The 17,469-nt window shown below is 44.0% G+C and overlaps 1 protein-coding gene across 22 annotated transcripts in view; it reads right to left on the bottom strand.

Annotated features, from left to right (window-relative positions):
* Positions 1-17,469, bottom strand: part of cacna1ab (calcium channel, voltage-dependent, P/Q type, alpha 1A subunit, b) — a 71,018-nt gene that overhangs the window by 32,342 nt on the left and 21,207 nt on the right. For 15 of the 22 annotated variants that reach the window (XM_031877029.1, XM_031877034.1, XM_031877040.1 and 12 more), the window contains 14 exons: positions 13,464-13,475; positions 11,121-11,220; positions 9,988-10,148; positions 8,924-9,061; positions 8,537-8,738; positions 8,267-8,431; positions 7,300-7,410; positions 6,940-7,023; positions 4,853-4,858; positions 2,753-2,869; positions 2,587-2,652; positions 1,674-1,765; positions 1,322-1,472; positions 336-463 (listed from right to left, as the gene is read on the bottom strand). In XM_031877029.1, coding sequence (XP_031732889.1) covers positions 336-463; positions 1,322-1,472; positions 1,674-1,765; positions 2,587-2,652; positions 2,753-2,869; positions 4,853-4,858; positions 6,940-7,023; positions 7,300-7,410; positions 8,267-8,431; positions 8,537-8,738; positions 8,924-9,061; positions 9,988-10,148; positions 11,121-11,220; positions 13,464-13,475 — 1,533 coding nt within the window. The remainder of the gene's footprint in view (positions 1-335; positions 464-1,321; positions 1,473-1,673; positions 1,766-2,586; positions 2,653-2,752; positions 2,870-4,852; positions 4,859-6,939; positions 7,024-7,299; positions 7,411-8,266; positions 8,432-8,536; positions 8,739-8,923; positions 9,062-9,987; positions 10,149-11,120; positions 11,221-13,463; positions 13,476-17,469) is intronic. The other 7 variants (XM_031877050.1, XM_031877041.1, XM_031877044.1 and 4 more) reach the window with 3 other exon arrangements.

Raw genomic sequence — 17,469 nt, 5'->3', positions numbered from 1 at the left:
AGAGAGAGAGAGAGAGAGAGAGAGAGAGAGAGAGAGAGAGGCAGAGAGACAGCTGGATAACCCTTTATTCTCAGGCCAGCTTTAACCGACCCACTTCAAACTGCTATCATCACACCATCCTGTTTCACTCTTCCCGGACGACATCACAACTCTTTTTCCCCCCATTATTTTTTGGGGGGACGGGAGAGAAAGTCAAGGGTTAAGAGATAACATGTTTACATTCAGCATAAGACTGTCAAACGTGTGCAGACATATCTAAGATCGGTCTACAGCAGCTCGCCTGTTTGTATATTTGCTACTTCACGTGCGTGGTGTTGTTTTCGTGTGCCACTCACCAGGCGGCCGGGTCGTACTCGGCCCATATCCTTACATACTCGTCCAGGTGATGCGGCCCCAGGATAGAGGAGTCTCTGGTCAGGTACTCAAAGTTGTCCATGATGACGGCCACGAACAGATTCAGCATCTGGAAACGAGGACGAGGTGAAAGAGCTCAACGCAAAAATAATAAAACGTTTCCTTCTTTTTTTAAATCTTTCAAACTTTTTCAGAGCCTCCAAAAGTCGTTGTTTTGTGCCTTTCTTGACATCAACAATGTAAAGTCGAAAGGACGAACAATTTGGCTCAATGAAACACTTAATTAACCTTTGGGTAAGCCCCGCCCCCTTCTCCTACTTCATCAACGCTGTCAGAGCGACGTTAGCGTGGAGCTACACTCTCACTAACTGCACTCTGCATAAAAATCATCTAAATCTAGACGGAAGAAGAAACATTTTTTCAGAAGGGTCAACAATATGAAGGATATATGCAGGATGTCTGATGACTGATTCAGCAGAGAAAGCAGGTTAAAAAGATAAAGATAGACGCTGAAGTGTAAAACCATCACATCACCTGGACATCGAGACAGAAGAGAATGAAATTAAGGAACAACGCGTAGGTCTTTATTCACTGTTACAGAGAGTGTGCGAAATACACAGCATGTCCGTCAATGTCCTGCTTTAATGCACGACATGCACGGGATCAGACTTGTCCAAAGGGAGTCCGTTTAGGTCCACAAACTTACGTGAAGACGGTTTGGCTGCAGGCTGGCTGCGTCATTTTACGGCGTAAAAAAACGTCTCTCGCACTCACGCATTCGTGTTTGTGAATAAATGTTTTGCAGTTTGCATAATGAAAGAAGCTGAGCATTAGTAAGCTTTTAAAAGGTATTTTTGTGACAAATAGGTTAGATTCACATCCTCTACAAAGGAGAAGTAACTGGATTCAATAAAAAGAACAAAATCACATCGATTATTGAACTGGTTGAAGTTGTTTTTGTTCTCACCAGGAAGGAGCAGAGGAAGATGAAGGAGACAAAGTAGGTGTAGGCGAAGGTGCTGCCACATTCAGGTTCCGTGTTCCCTGAGTCCGGGTCACATTCCTTACTGCCCAGACAAGCCAGCATGATGTCGTGCCACGCCTCGCCCGTAGCGCTCCTGCACGACGGCAAACACACGGAGAAAAACAGGACAGAGCAGAATGCGTTGAATGGAGAGGCATCAGTGGTCAGCACCTACTCAAACCCAGCGCTGCTTTGGGAACACGAGAATTCACCGGAAAGATAATAACACGTACGAAATACGTCCGTCACATCAGAAAATGACGTTGTGTAAACCTCACACAAGACTCAGACTCACCTGAACAGCAGCATCAGGGCCATGATGAAGGTTCTGAAGTTATTGTGCTCGTTGATGGCGCTGTCGTCGTCCAGAGCCAAGTTCCCAAACAACTAAACGCGTGAAACGGTGGAGAAAGAAAGCGACCACAACAACAACAAACCCAAACATTACTGTGTATTCTCCAGCATGAAAATGTGTACACGTTATTGTATCAGTTCAGTAAAATGGCATTATAATCTGCAGTATAACACCGACAGGAGCCTAAGTACCCATAGTACCTTTGGTTTTGAGTATTACTTCTGTACTTTAGTTCTTTACATCTCATCTCTGAATACAGGTCTTTTATTGGTAATGTAGTATTTTTACATTGTGGTATTGGTACGTTTACTGAGATGAAGGATGTGAACGTTTCTTCCAGCTGTTCTGCAGAGAAAACCGACTGACCCTAAAAGTCATTCAACATATAAATAGTACACAATATTATTGTCATTTTATGCCCCTGATATATTGATAATATAGTGGCATAATTATGCAAGTACACTCTTTCAAAGAGCAGTACACCTTTAAGTCCCAAGAATATTCTGACATCAGAATTGGACTGTGGACAGAATATTAAAATTGTCTAAATGAATAAAACCACTCAACCAAAACAATAAATGAACTGGACTCTCAGGCCCATGATCTTTAAACCCTGCTGTTTAGTAAACACAACCAGCAATATCGGGCTCAGAAGTTCATGTCCAAACATTACTTTTGTTTGGACATGAATATTATCAAAAATGTACCGCAGGTCAAATATCATCAAGGTCGTATCCATATATTGTTGAAGGTAAAAAGCGATCGAGGTCATGTCCATATATTGTGAGTTAATCAGCGTGACATGCCGACATAAAACATATCGAATGCTAAATTGAAAGTTGCAGCTACTCACCTGCATGCCGATGATGGCGTAGATGAAGAAGAGCATGGCGATGAGCAGGCACACGTACGGCAGAGCCTACCAGAGAAGAAGAAGGAGACAGAGGAAGTGTATACGTGTGTATATATATATGCCATTGTATGTACTTTAGACACGTGTCTGTCCGTCGACCGGATACCTTGAAGGACTGGACGAAGGTCCACAGCAGGATGCGGATGGTCTCGCCCTGTCTCAGCAGCTTGATGAGGCGAGCCGCTCTGAACAGCCTCAGGAAGCTCAAGTTGATGAAGTTATTCTACAGACGGAGAACACGAGTCAGTTCAAACACACGACAGCGGCACAAACCTCCCTCTATCCAAACACAAAGAAAACAAAAAACAACAGCGGAGGAAAGAGAGGTCAAAGAGAGAGGGGGGGGGGGGGATCAAACCCAATAAATCATAACCAACTGCAAACATAACGGCTCTTAGTAGATATAAATGGGAGAAAGACAGAAGGGAAAAAGTCAAAAGACAAAAGAAAAGACGAAAGAAGGAATAAGAGAGGAAATAAGGAAAATCATAATTCAAAGACTCTAAAGGTCATCATCCAATCTGGTACAGCAGAATGCTTTTTTTTTTATAGAACCAAATGCACTGATCTCTGGGGGGCAAGCAGGCCACACAAGATGGAGCACAAAGCACTGTGCCTGTCAACCACACACACACACACACTCACACTGTGGCCCAAAGAGCATGGCTTAGGGTCGTCTGTGACACCGAACTCTATAAAATGTTTGGGGGAGTTGGCTTTTGAAAATCAGAGAGACGGGCAGCAGCCGTTGTGTTTTAGGGTTGGACAAACTTGGTGCGTTTTCACACTTGGCTTGAAGCTTTGCAGGTTTTGTTGTGTTATTGTCAGCCCATTCTAACCTCAGTGGACCTACGGTGCGCCTCACACTACCACGCTCTACGCGGCCTTCAGGCTGGTCTCATCCTGCATTCGTAGATATCCCACGAAATTAGAAGTATGAAGACCACAATAGCACACACAGGAAGGATGGGTCCAACAAACATCCATCGTTCAGCCGGGAGATCGCTGTTTGTTCTCCGTGTTAAACGAGAAGTCGATGTAGATTCATTTGTATCGTAACTTGCGTAGTGTAGTCACTGTTCGTTTTTATGTTAACCCAAACAACAATCTTTTCCTAAACCTAACCAAGTACAGTTTTGTTGCCTAAACCTAAATAAGTAGAGTTACTGTCTGCATGTAACGAGCGGAAATTGATTGAAATTAGTAAAATGAGGACAGACGTCATACGAGCTGTTGTACGAGGATACGGACCGGGTCAGGTGACGTTAAATAAAGAGTGTCGATGGATGACGTAGGTGAGGAATAGTGTAATTAAGGATACCTGTCCCCAAATCTATCAAGTGTTTGGGGTGACTCTTGTGTGTAACGACTCTGACTGCTAGACAATGAAGAAACAAAGTACAGACTCGGGTATCTAGACCAAGTGTGAAGCTGCCCTTAAACACTGCGGCGCTGCGGCCTCGACGTGGACTCGGCCCGGTGAGCTTCTGAGTTTCGTTGGCGGTTCTTTGCGGCGTCACAGAGACGAATAATGCGATGGTACAACAGCCAAACTCCCTGCTGAGGCCCCGGCTCTTTGTGGTTGACAGGCAAGGCAGGAAGAGGAGCATGGAGGAGGGAGAGGAGGGAGGAGGGGAGGGACTAGCGAGCAGCCTCGGTGCAGGCGTGGTTCGGCATGGCAGCATACTTTTTCTTTTTTTAGAGGGAAGGACTGGCCTACATGCAGACCAGCAGGGGGCCAGTGGGGCTGAGCACATCCTGAGCTCTGTTTCACACATTCACCGTGAGATGAGATTTCTTTTAGTTTTTTCTGATTGTGTTTGAAAATGAGCACGAGTGGTAAACACTAGCTGGTAATGTTGTGATGACAACACACACACACATAAACGCCTTCATGAGGTTATTAAGTTGTTGCAGTTTAATCAGTTTAGTCTTTAATACATCCGGATGGAAAACGTTGGGATGAATTAAGCTTATTCTTAAAATGTAAAATGTTTTTATAAAGTATGTGCAAAGATGTCTTACACTAATAATGATCATCTCTATGTCATCAAGTGTCATCCTCCAGGAAGCACATGCACTGGGAGTCAAGGGTTAAGACTGGTCATGGGGGGGTGGGTGACTGGGGGTAAGGCATGGGTTGGGGGGGTACGCATGACCAATGAGGATGCAGCAGAAAGCTTTGAGAGATAAATTACAAACCAACCAGATTCTACATGTGCCAAGATGTAGAAAGATGAATGGGGAGGGGTTTTATTTTTTTAATTATGTGTTTTTTTGTGAGTTGAAGTACATTGTGAGTGGGTGAGAGATATTTTTTTTTGTCGGGAGGGTGGGAGGTGGGGGAAGGGTTGGTCGTGTGTTTTATTGGGCAGGGAGAGGAGGAGGGGGGCATGGGGCGAAACGCACACCACCACCACCACCACCATCATCATCACAGCACCACCACCACATGGCATGGCGCAGCACGGATGGAGAACACGATGAAGGATTTCATAGTGCATTTTGATTGGATGGATTTTTTTTAATCAGAGGAGGAGGGAGTGGGGAGGGGGCGTAGGGCGCCAACAAAGTAGAGAGGTGTTTTAAAGAAAGCATGTAAAGAGATAGAAGAGGAAGACGGAATCATTATGGGCGTCATTAGAAAGTTCAAGTCAAGACAACAACAGTTAGAGAGCGATGTGAGGCACGGTGAGTTCAGCCCCTCTCTGACCACAGCTCTGCCACAAAACTTTGCACGAGAACCTTTCATTTAACATCGATAAGGTGTAATTGAGAGTATCACAAAACATAATATCACGATACTCGCGTGTATCGGTATTTTCTTACACTGCTAGCTTTGTAAATAGAGTCTTTCAGCATTAAAAGCTTGGCTTTATTGTTGAATGTCGACACTAGAAGTTCGCAGAGCCGTCTTTTCTCCATATTTGATTTGTTGGCTATCTTGCAGATTGTCGATCAGTCGGTGGAGCAAAACTCAAAGGGACTGGTGTTGTTTGGTAGATTTCTAGTTCAGTTTTGGGGGAGTGTAGTCCTCAGAGGAGTATCAAGATGGAACCAGCTGTTTTTTTGGCTTTGCCCACAATCACAATCTGCCAACGTCAACATGTGATTTCTAGCCAATACTAACAACATCTTGTACTCGATGTGCTGAAGCAGCAGGTTTGCTGCTACCAGCTGACAGAGAATCGATGGGATGTCTGAAACGTTCAGTTCGCTGTCGTAAAAAACACCACTAAAGTCAATTAATGTCTCCTTTCAGACAGCCGGGACGTTGATGGAGAACGTTCAATGTGGCCAGTGGGCGCCTTCAATCATCTGAAGTCACAGTTGTTTTGCAGTAATAAGCGCACTGATTGTGACTCAAGTCAGTGTGAATTGAGAAGTGAACTTCAGTTCGCGTCAGAGACGTTTCATGAGTTCATAACCGAAACCAGGACGCAGAATCCAACTCGCAGTTTGACGTAAAGGTAAAAACAATACAGAGTAAATGGACGACAGAGAGGGGCTGAACTTACACAAATATTCTTACATCTATAATCATATTGGGCTCATATGTATAGAATAATAACAGACACACAAGTGGCAAAGTCAGGGTTAACAGTGAGAAAAACACAAGAGTGTGTTAACACACAACAGCACACTGACCCAGAACCGGGAAATTAAGTGGTGTGACTGGTTTGGCTCCAAAAAGAGAAATTTGGAGTGTTTGTGTGTGTTCCAGATCAAATAACATCGAATGTATCTGAGTTAAACCTGACATAGACGTATGTACACACATTATATAGACACACAATAACACAATAAACTATTGTTAGTCTCTCTGTTAATCTCTTTGGAATCAGAAATGTACAACAAATGTTAGTTGAATTGTTAACACTGTTCAGAAACACGCATATTTGCTTTCTTGCCAAGAGAAGATCGAGACCACTGTCATATCTGTACAATAAAGATACGACTCGATCACAGTAGCTGGCTAGAAGAGCTTAGCATTCAGACTGTAACCCGAGGAGGAAACAGTCAGACACGAGTGACAACATTTGTATCGTCCTAATGTGCAATTTTATAATCTTCATTAGCACTGAGCATCGTCTCTAAACGTCTACACACAGCGGGTCCCTCTATGACTCCAGTGGACGGGACAACACATACATCAGGTGACTAACTGACAACAGGCGAAGTAAAATAAAAGGCGAGATCTATGAAAAGGCTGGTTTAGACATTGACAACTAGTCCGCCGAACCTGTTTCAACCATCAAGCGAAGCGTCGTCCAAACACTCCACAGCACTTACCCCTAGTTCTGTCACTAATATGTCAGTGACGCTTCCGAGGACGGAGACAAAATCAAAAATGTTCCAGGCATCTCTGAAGAAATTCTGTTGGGGGGAAAAAGAGAGAGAGAAGTGAGAGACGGTAAAGGTAGCCGATTGCGTCTCACGCCCCAGAATCAAAGGAGGCTGATCGCGTGGCCGCTGGGCGACAAACAACGGTATGTTCTTGGTTTCTTCAGGGACAGGAGGAACATGCTCTAGATCTGTCTGCCCAAAATAACCTGCTTCATGAATGAATAACAGGATGAAATGCTGAAGCATGTAGGACCGGGTCAACTTAGATCAGGAATGTGTCTGCATCAAGGTTCTTCACGGCCTTACCAGAGGGCCAAAAGCGATGACCTTGAGGACTGATTCCAAGAAGAAGAAGGTGGTGAACACGATGTTGAGGTTCTTCAGGACCTCGTAGTACGTCTTTGATGCACCGTCAAACTAGAGACACGGAAAGAAAAAAAAACGATGATGAGAACAGTAAAAGTAGATGGAAAAGTAGGAAATGAATGGTTTCTGTCATAATTCCACGAGCAAAGCTAAACATCGCACACATTTAAATATCGAACCATCTGCGAGAGAAATGAATGGAGAGGGTTTTAATAGTTCTTCCATGTCAGCTAGTATTTGCAATGTATATCCTGAAACAGCTGATCAGTCATGTAAGTTAAATGTTCGCCACCGTCAGAATTTATTTGTCAAAGGTTCTCTTTTTACGACAAATGTAAAAAAAAACGCAATTGAGAGTTTTTGTATTGAATTTGCTGTCGTGACTGGAAACACAGCGAGTGTCCGTTTGAGATGAACTCTCTCTGAGCTCTGCTTTTGGTCTCCACCAACTCCAGTACTGTACTTAAGAACACATTTGAGGTACTAATACTGAGTATTTCCATTTTATGTAACTGTATACTTTTCCTCCACTACATCTCAGAGGTAAATATTGTGCTTTTTACTCCACTACATTCGTCTGACAGCTTTAGTTCCTTCTCAGATGACAGTTTTTCATCCCCTTCCTGTTCGGAGAAATTGCTATTGAGTCACTTCATGCATAATTATTGAATCCACTATTAATACAAACATATTGATTAATGCAGCTTTAAGAATGTGTTCAGTTCTTGGAGACCAAATTGAGACGGCAGAGTTTAAAGACGAACGGTTTTGTTCTGCAGATAGATTTGTGTAAATCTTCACCATCAAAGCTACGACGACGTTGCTTTTTGGCGGCCCCTGTGGACAAGAGTGGTAGTGTTTCCCTTTAGAGAAACCGCTCATGTTTTACTGCAGCGGGGACTCGTACCTTCATCATGAGGACGATGGTGTTGAGTGCAATCAGAGCCATGATGCTGTACTCGAAGGGCGGAGACACCACAAACTGCCACATGCGATACTGGAAGCTCAGTTTATTCTTCGGCATGTGGCGAGTCAGAGGCCTGGCGTTGATGGCGAAATCTATACAGGCTCTCTGTGGGGGGGGGGGGGAAGAGATAGGAGAGAAGAGTCACGTTACTTTTGTACTTCTTTAAGAAGCTTTACAGGTAAAGACCAAACACCATGCGTCTCTCCTCACCTCATTCTTTTCTAAACTGTAGTCCTCCATCATCTTATCCCCCTGTTCCTGGAAGGTGATGATGATGAGAGCCACAAAGATGTTTACGAAGAAGAAGGGGAAGACAACGAAGTACACCACGTAAAAGATGGACATCTCCATCCTATAACCCGGGCTAGGGCCCTGATTCTCATAGGTGGAGTCCACTGAGTGCTTTAACACCCTGCGAGAGGAGGAGAGAAATAACACAAGTATTAGTATTTGGTTTGTTTTCAGATTCAAATGTCTGAAGATCACTGAAATGCTTTCACTACATGATTAATAAACATAGAAACCAAATCCCATAAAATTACAATTATGTGTGTGTGTGTGTGTGTGTGTGAGTGTTTATGAGAGCGTCCCACTCACTGCGGCCACCCCTCTCCAGTGGAGACAGTGAAGAGGGTGAGCAGGGCCCAAGCCACGTTGTCGTAGTGAAAATCGTACTTCTTCCACTCCCGCTTCTGAGCTTTAACCTCATCTCTCTCATACACCAGGTATTCGCCCCTGAAGGAACACAAACACACGCACACACACACACACACACACACACACACACACACACACACAAAAAGGTATCAATCAGTGAAAACAGACGGAAATGGAAAAGCATCAAGACTACAGTACACCGTACATGTCTATCTCTGTTTGTGTTTGACAGTATGAGGGTTAGTGTTGGTCCGGTCTATTATAGTGACTGCTTCTCATTGAATAAGACAATTTATTTAAATTCCCAGCAAACTCCTCTAGGTGGCAGCATCTGCTCAACTGATACGACCGACCAAAGGCAAGTAATTTATGCTCAAAAACGTGAGTCATGAACGTGTTTTTCTCTGTCTGGAACCCTGTTATGGATTTTGCTGGAGAGGACTATGATGGAATCATATTAGAAGTTTTGCAACTTTGGGATCCAAGTGACCCCCGAAGGGTTAAATCCACAATATTCATTAATATATAACTGTTATGGCAGGTATAATACGGAGGCTGATGATCTGTGTTTGTGTTGTTTTCTTGTGTGGTTCTCTTTGTTGTCTGTGAGTCTATAGTTAGCCGTTATGTTACGTTATGTAATATTCTTTTTCAGGGTAACATTTAGCGTGTAAGCCGTATAAACTGAAAATAAAACGATTGAAAGAAAGAAAGATGTTTTCTAAAAGAATGTGCAAAGTGTATCTGTGGCGCTACATGATCACCAGCTTTGGTAGTTATTGTAGTTATTAAGAGTGCCGTCCTGTGACAAAAGACAGCACTGCAAGTACCACAAGTACTAGCAATACATCATTGATAATAAACATTATGGTACTGAGATGGTACAAATGAGAAAATATTGAAATATGGAGTGCTTTTGTTAGAAAAACATATACGCTCGTACTGACATATTTGTGTTTAGTTTAAACTAAAAAGAGTTTGAGTTTGCTGTCTCTGGCACAAACCTGCAGTCCCGCTCAAACTCTTTGGATTCGTCCGTGCAGAAGAAGAATCGGCCTTTGAAGAGCTGCACGGCCACCACGGCGAAGATGAACATGAAGAGCATGTAGACGATCAAGATGTTCAGCACGTTCTTCAGGGAGTTGACCACGCAGTCAAACACCGCCTGCGAAGGAAGAGACGGAGACATGAGCAAACACACACACACACAAGGGCTGGGTGACCCTTGACCTCATTTATCAGAAGATACCGAATGCATAGATCAACGGTCACAGCTGTGGTGTTCTGATAACTTCCGGCCTGTTGTTAAACCTTTTGAGGGCAAATCCACAGTTATGAGAACGAAACATACAACGTTTTAATCAAAGGCATGCTCACTTATTCTGTGGTTATTCCCATAGACTGTTATAATTAGAGCTGATGCAGTCACTGTGACGTCACCCATCCCACCCATTTGTGGAATGCTGTTTTGAAGCCTCAAATTTGGCATTTTGGATGTCGCCATCTTGGATTTCAGCCGTGCTTGTTTTTTTTTGTTGTTGTTGTGTTTTTTTGTATTTTTTAGGCAACCAAAATGTTAGTTAACTTTCATGAAGTAAAAACACACTGTGAAAGAGTTAAAGTTGTAAAAACACGGACAACACCGTGGTAGTGACCTGTCAATCACTGTAAGCCCCGCCCTAAAGCATCCCCTGCTTTATGGTCTGTGTGACTCTAAATGGACCATAATGTACTAAATGAACATCATGCTGTATTGAAGTAGACTTGAAACTAGAGATTGAGACCATAAACTCATGTTTACAATGTTTACTGAGGTAATAAATCAAGAGAGAAGTAGAGTCATTTTCTCATAGACTTCTATACAACCAGAGGAGTCGCCCCCTGGTGGACACTAGAGAGGATGCAGCTTTGGCTTTGGCTTCACTTTTCAGTATTGGAGGTTGCCGCCGAGTTAATCCCACAAAAGTCTTCATTAGTTATAGATGGATTGAAAATGCATCAATACATCACTAAGAACTATTCTCAGTTGAGTTTGTTTCCCATCATGCTTTTGAAAAGGAAATACAGCATTGCAAAAGTAGTGAGAAGAAGGTGTACGTCAGTCAGATGCACCGGCGGACTTGCTGAGCCTTTTTACCTTTAACTTGGGGAGTCGTTTGATGGTCTTCAGAGGACGCAGCACCCTCAACACGCGGAGGGACTTGATTGTACTGATGTCTTTGCCTTTGCTGCTCCCCCTAGAGTTCAGCCAGAGAACAACGAATGTCAGATATGGAAAGATATGGAACAATCATAAAGGGCTCTTAAAGCACCCTCTAATACTATGGAACAAACACAACTTCTATAGTGACAATCTACAGTGAAAGCAACAACATGATGTGACACTTGTGTCCACAGCGTCAGTGTGGACAATCAAAGCTCTTACAGTCTCTTCTTCTGCAGGAAAAAAAGAAACTTTTGAGTGCACGTCAAACATGAAACCCGTGGGAGGGAAAAGCAATCAGTTTCCTGACCGTTTGGTTTCATGGACATCAAGAAGCATCATCATCATCACTTTCTTTTTGCTATAATCTTCACCATGATACATTAGACATTCCATATCGAACAGGCATCTCCCGGCAGAGTGCCCGGCCAAACCTCTTTCTTTCTTTTTCAGCGGAACACGCTGTTCGGTTCTTCGGAGGGGGAAATGGGGGAGTTTTTTAGATGTGGAAACATGAAGCGTGGACTTTAAAGAACTACATGGCTAGGGTTATTTTGATATAATCCTGAATTTGGAAACACTAAATGAACTGATCTTGGTTGGTTTCACATAGCTTCCTTTCAATTGAGTCCAGATTTTCAGAAAATGGTGTTCTGATTATATTTTCTGGGTCGGGACTGCAAACTGACTGCAAGACTTGAGGAAACGGAGGCTATGTGAGACTCTCGGTACATGTCACAACACAGAAAAAACATGTTGAACCAATGGTGTCAAACGAGCCACGAGAGCGACCGGGCGCGGGGGGCTTAAGCAAAACTCCCTTTGTCGAGTGTTTTAATGCGCTGGCGAACCCCATAACTGAACACTCTGCTCATGATTTGTGAGCCCATAAACCAATATCAGTTAGGGGGGAAAAATGGTGGTGTCGAGGGAGTAAATAGCCGAGTTGATCTTTACTGTAAGGATGGGCCATTTAAAAAAAATATAAAAAAAGAAAGGCAGGGGGCGCCTGGATGCTTGCCAAGCCTGAGCAGAAGAAAGGGTCGTCCATCAAGGCTCGCTCTTTAACTATGAACTCTATGTTCCCGCGGCCAAAAATACCCCAAAAAACGCAAGACGATTCAATTCGAGGCTGATTGATCGAGTCCGAGACCTCGGGAAAGTTCTACGAGTCTGCAATGTGTGTGCGAGAGTGAGACTCCGATCGATTATCAATCGGCCTTCCTCCGTCTGAAGTTGAGCAGGACTGAGGTCTCTCCATCAGAGCAGCTTGGGAGGAATTAAGAGTGAAGCCCAGTAGGGCCATTGGTGTTATAGGGACTTACAAAGACATTCCCTACACACACACACACATGCACGCACACATGCACGCACACGCTAGCTTAACGATATCGGCGCAACAGCTCTTTGAGTCTCACGACTAAATGTATGAGTTTGGTTAGTGTTCCTAACGAACAGATGTTTCAGGGTGTTCCTTCAATGGCAAATCAAGAGGATACTCCACACAAAACAATATCTGTGGTTTGAGCACCTGTTGGACTATAAGGTGGCTGTAAAAGGCTTCTTGTCCTTCACTGAGCACAGCAGGTGTTGGAAGCTTGGATTTGTGTCTAATGGATGCAAACAGTGGAGACTGATAATAGAAGAGAGAGAAAAAAGTCCACAGCTTCATACATTCAATTTATTTCAAACTATTTGAACCTGGACTGACTTAAAGGGACTGTTCAGATATTTTGAATCGAGCTTCTTCTCCATAGTCAGTGTTTTACTGCAGCAGATGGAGTTTGTAGAAACAGAAAGGAGAACCAGCACGGGAGCAATGAGACTTCAGAGTTTTCATTTCTGGTTTAGTAATTTGCAGCGTATGGATTTAAGCTCACAGCTCTAACTTTTGGTGACTGACAACAACGTTTTTACCGCCACCTTTAAAGCCTTCAGGGCTCTAACCGAAAGATAGATGATCGGTGGAGTATCACTTTGATAATGTATGAATCTTTAATCTTTTGCAAAAGTGGAATCAAGTGTCTTCTGAAAAAACCAACGTGTGGGCATCAAATCATCTACATCAACAAAACCGTTGTGTTGTTTCGATGACTTTCAGTTTGGGATGACTTAAAGCGGTGAAGAGTGAGACAAGCTACGATACGGCGAGGATGAGTACGAATGAACAGAAGAACAAAAGAAAGAAAGAGAGAGAAGCCAATTTGATCCGGTGGTGGAGAGCTGGGGACAGAGCGGAGGAGGAGGAGGAGGAGGAGGACAGAGGAAGAACTTTACCGGGTGCTGCTCCTGTTGAGTTTCACCGAAGGTGGAGACAGCGAGAGTCAGTGACAGCGACAGAAAGGAAGACGGGGACACAGACAGAAGAAGAAGAAGAGAAGGAGGAGGAAGGAAGGAGGGAAGGAAGGAGGGAAGGAGAGGGGGAACACACATAGAAAGAAAGACACACACACACAGAGACACACATTGATAGAGAGAGACGGACAAAGACAGACACAAGACAAGAGAGAGGGGGTTGGGTAGAAACAGGGAAAAATACATCCACATGAGAGACAGACAAAGAAGGAAGGACAGCAAGATGGACAAACCTGCTTAAACACCCCCCCCGCCCGCTAACACCCATAGTGTAGCCTCCCACAGCCATAACTCGTCTCCGTGATGACCGGATGGAATGTCTACACACCTGTCTCCTACTCAAAGCGTGGTTAAAAAGACGTCATCAATCTATTAAATGGCTTGTTTGGATTCAAATAACTACAGAAGTGGCGTTACTTAAGTAGAGAAGTTACTTATCAAATCAATGTATGTCAACATTTGGGTAAAAGTTAACTACAAAAGTGACTTTATTTAGGTAGAGAAGTTACGTAACAAATAAGTCATCGTTTGGGATCAAATAACTAGAGAAGTGGAGTTAACTTCAGTGTTGACCGTTGGTTTCAAGTCTGGGTTTTTGGACCCGCTCTTTATACTCCGTCACCTGTTCCGGCTCACAATCATGTGGGTTATATAAAACTGAGCCTCGTACCTCGTCCCTTTGCATTTCAACATTTCAGGGTGTTCCTTTTATATTCCATCAGAACGGCACCAAACAATCAAAAACCCTTTTTTTGCGATCTCTCTACTAAGAGCACTTCTGTGAATGTGTGCCCCCCCTGGCTGAGACTCTGGATGTGCAAACCCTCCGTCCCTCCTGGCCGTCTTCTGCTGTGCTACCAGCTCTAAGAAGAATTACCTTCACGGTCGGAGGAGGAAACTCGATTGCTGCATCCATTTACACCGATTCTTATCTTATCACAGCATAATGATCAATTAGACCGGGCCTACAGCACAAATTGCCCTCATTAGATCTGCAATCATCTAGTGAGATTTTTATCAAAGCTCTTTTGCATGCACATCTGCACAGTGGGGGTGGGGGGGTGGGGAGAAAAAAAGGTGTTAAATCTTAACAAGTGGTCGGTTCCAGGTTTTCTTGACACTAGAGAACACAGGCATACACTCAGGACAGCCGTCATGAGGGGGGACTCAAGAAACCAGGATTTGTGTGTATTTGTCCCATACACGCACACCGTCAATAGAAAGACAAAGAGGCATTCTCACGGAGATACTGCGACCGCATGCAGCTCCCGGTCAGTATTTCATTCTTTTTGGAGTGATGAAGAAGCCAGAAGCGTCTTTAAAACCCATAAACAATATGAAGCCATTGCACGCCGACCATGCTATAACAAACGTCCTCTCTACACAATGGTTCTGTGACGTACCTGCTTTGAAACAATGTCATGCGTCAAAGGGGAATTACAAAGGTGTGTGTGTGTGAAGACTTCACCCCTTCAAGCAAACCCCTACTGTAGCTCAGCCCTGGAGCAGATGGGTGGGAGCGAGAAGGCAAAGGAGGAGAGATGGTGGAGAGGGAGGAATGGAGGAGAGAGGAAGGAGGGAAATGATGGGAGAGCATCCTAGAGGGGAAACGTAAGAAAGTGAGAGGAGGAGACCAGTGAAGGAGAGGAGGACGCGTCCTTGTTTGTGCAGGGAGTCATGCTGTGCAGGTTGCAGCAGTGGAGTGATTTTGTTTTTTTTCAACTTGTTTTGTTGTTTGGCTTTCTTTGAGCCAAAAGTGATATTTAAACTTTGATTAAGCAATTTCACTTTCTTTGCTGCGTGTTTATGGAGTTCATGATCTGTCCTCCGTCATCATGTGTCTTTGGTGCTGCTGTGAGAGGAGACACGACAGGTGAGGAAGGTGTTATAGTAATTAACTCATAGATACCACCATGAAACCTCACCAGTTATTTACTCACATTAAGATGATTGTATGCATGTATGACAAGGCTTCTGTAATGCTTTTGTTAAATATGCAAATGAGGCATTATCTAATGGTAACTTTTGGTGAATTTAGGAGAAATCGACAGACTCAAATACACAAAGTAGTAACAGTAAACACCTAAATGTGTATTTTGCATCTTTGTTCTTTCCACTCGTCTGAAAGAAGACTTGAAATGGAAGCCAAAGAGCCCAAAATATGAGAATTGATCAGTGCATGAATAACAATGTTTTTGCTGAGTTGTGTCCTCTTAATGCTCTTGATTTGTAAATTCACATTCAGATAGAAACTCAATGAATGTGTGTGTTAGATGACGATACCGTGACTGAAGTCGTGAACTACAAACACAGGTGTGAAACGTTAATCAAAGTAGTACATCACTTTGAATCCATTCTCCTGGAAGCTTCACCTATAAAAACTTGCGTGTGCACCTTCCCCATCCCGCTCGCTGCTCCGTTTACTTTAGCTGCTGTTGGTTTTCCTCGAGCACTGTTCACTCCGCGTTCAGACTGCCAGCGACCACATTCTTTTAACACCTTCCAATAAAGCCGACATGCGTTTGATCGTCTTCACGTAAGAATTGTAATTGCTGCACGAGTTATAGAAGCTGACAACTCGTCTGATTATTAAGAGAGCCGGTTGTTAACGTTGGCTCAGGTTTCTAGTGGCTGGCAGCGTGAACGCATCGTAACAATGACATCACTTATATTTGCTATTACAATGTTCAGACTGAGTGCAAAGTGAAGTCATTAACACCACTGATTTGTGTGAGACGCCTCGATTCTTTTCATAGGAGATAAAAAGTACTTTTTTTTTTTTTTTCCAAAGGCATTGTGGGAAAAGAGGCTGAAGAAAAAGGAGACCGACCTGAAATGTGAGAAAATGAAGCAGAAGAACTTTGTGCCAGTGAAGCTGGGAACGAGAAACGAGAAGCAGCGGCGCCAAAAGTCTTCACTTTACGACCGGATAAGACTTTAGCGTTCACTACGACGTACTGAACATCGTAGACGTACAACGTACGCACGGATTATTCAGCTCGGACTGAAGTTAATCCCAAAATGTACCGTTATTATTAACGGGTTCTTACTATGAATATTTAGGTAGAAACGAAGACGATGTAGGTTTTTACAGTAAGAAAATAAATAAATTTCTAATAATAATTAAAAAAGTTCATAGCACCAAGCTGATTTGTGTCCCTCGTGTATTTCCATTGACTTTTTAATCCGTGACTATTTGCATTCAATCTGAACACACTATCACAGCAGCCGTTACCTTTGAGATACTCAGAACGTATTGAAGCACAATCTGTGCCTGTGACCGACTCCGAACATCAGCGACAGAGTTCTGATGCCGTCTGCTGCATCGCAGGTTGTGTTCAGGTTCATGCAGTCACCAAGGCAGACATGCACCGGACATCCAGAGCGGAGGAGGATGCACACACAAGCTTCTTTCTCTCTCACTCACTCACTCTTCTGGGGTTGCATATATCATACATATTTAATTCATATGTATTTATTTGTATACCGCCTCAGCATGATATCAAATCATTCCACCGACCGACCACCCTGTCCCAGCATGCCTCCCTCCTCCCCTCCCACGTTCAGTCTGACTTCCCCGGGCCGTGCAGAGGAAAGGGAGTTAAATACCTGAGCCTCCGGGAACGTTAACGCGGTCAGAAGGACAGATGAGTATGTGTGTTTGTGTTTGAGTGTGTGTGGGTAAAAAAGAGAGAGAGAGAGAGTAGGGGGGAGGAGGTGGGTGACGAGAGGCGATGAGCCACGGCGGTGTTCTTCCCCCGTGGCGAACAGATAGCCTGGGCACTTAAAGGGTTAAAGGTGTCTGGGGCGCCCTCACCCCCACGGACTGACCGCCAGGGAGCTCCAGCCCGGAGGACGGGGGGGGGGGGGGGGCGGAGGGCTGGGGGGCAGGATGATGGCTTTAATGGTTGTTGGGGAGGTGGGGTTG

This window comes from Anarrhichthys ocellatus, unplaced genomic scaffold (genome assembly GCF_004355925.1).
Source record: "Anarrhichthys ocellatus isolate YVR2014 unplaced genomic scaffold, GSC_Weel_1.0 scaffold124, whole genome shotgun sequence".
Lineage (NCBI taxonomy): Eukaryota > Metazoa > Chordata > Actinopteri > Perciformes > Anarhichadidae > Anarrhichthys > Anarrhichthys ocellatus.
This window is presented reverse-complemented; position numbering and strand designations above follow the sequence as displayed.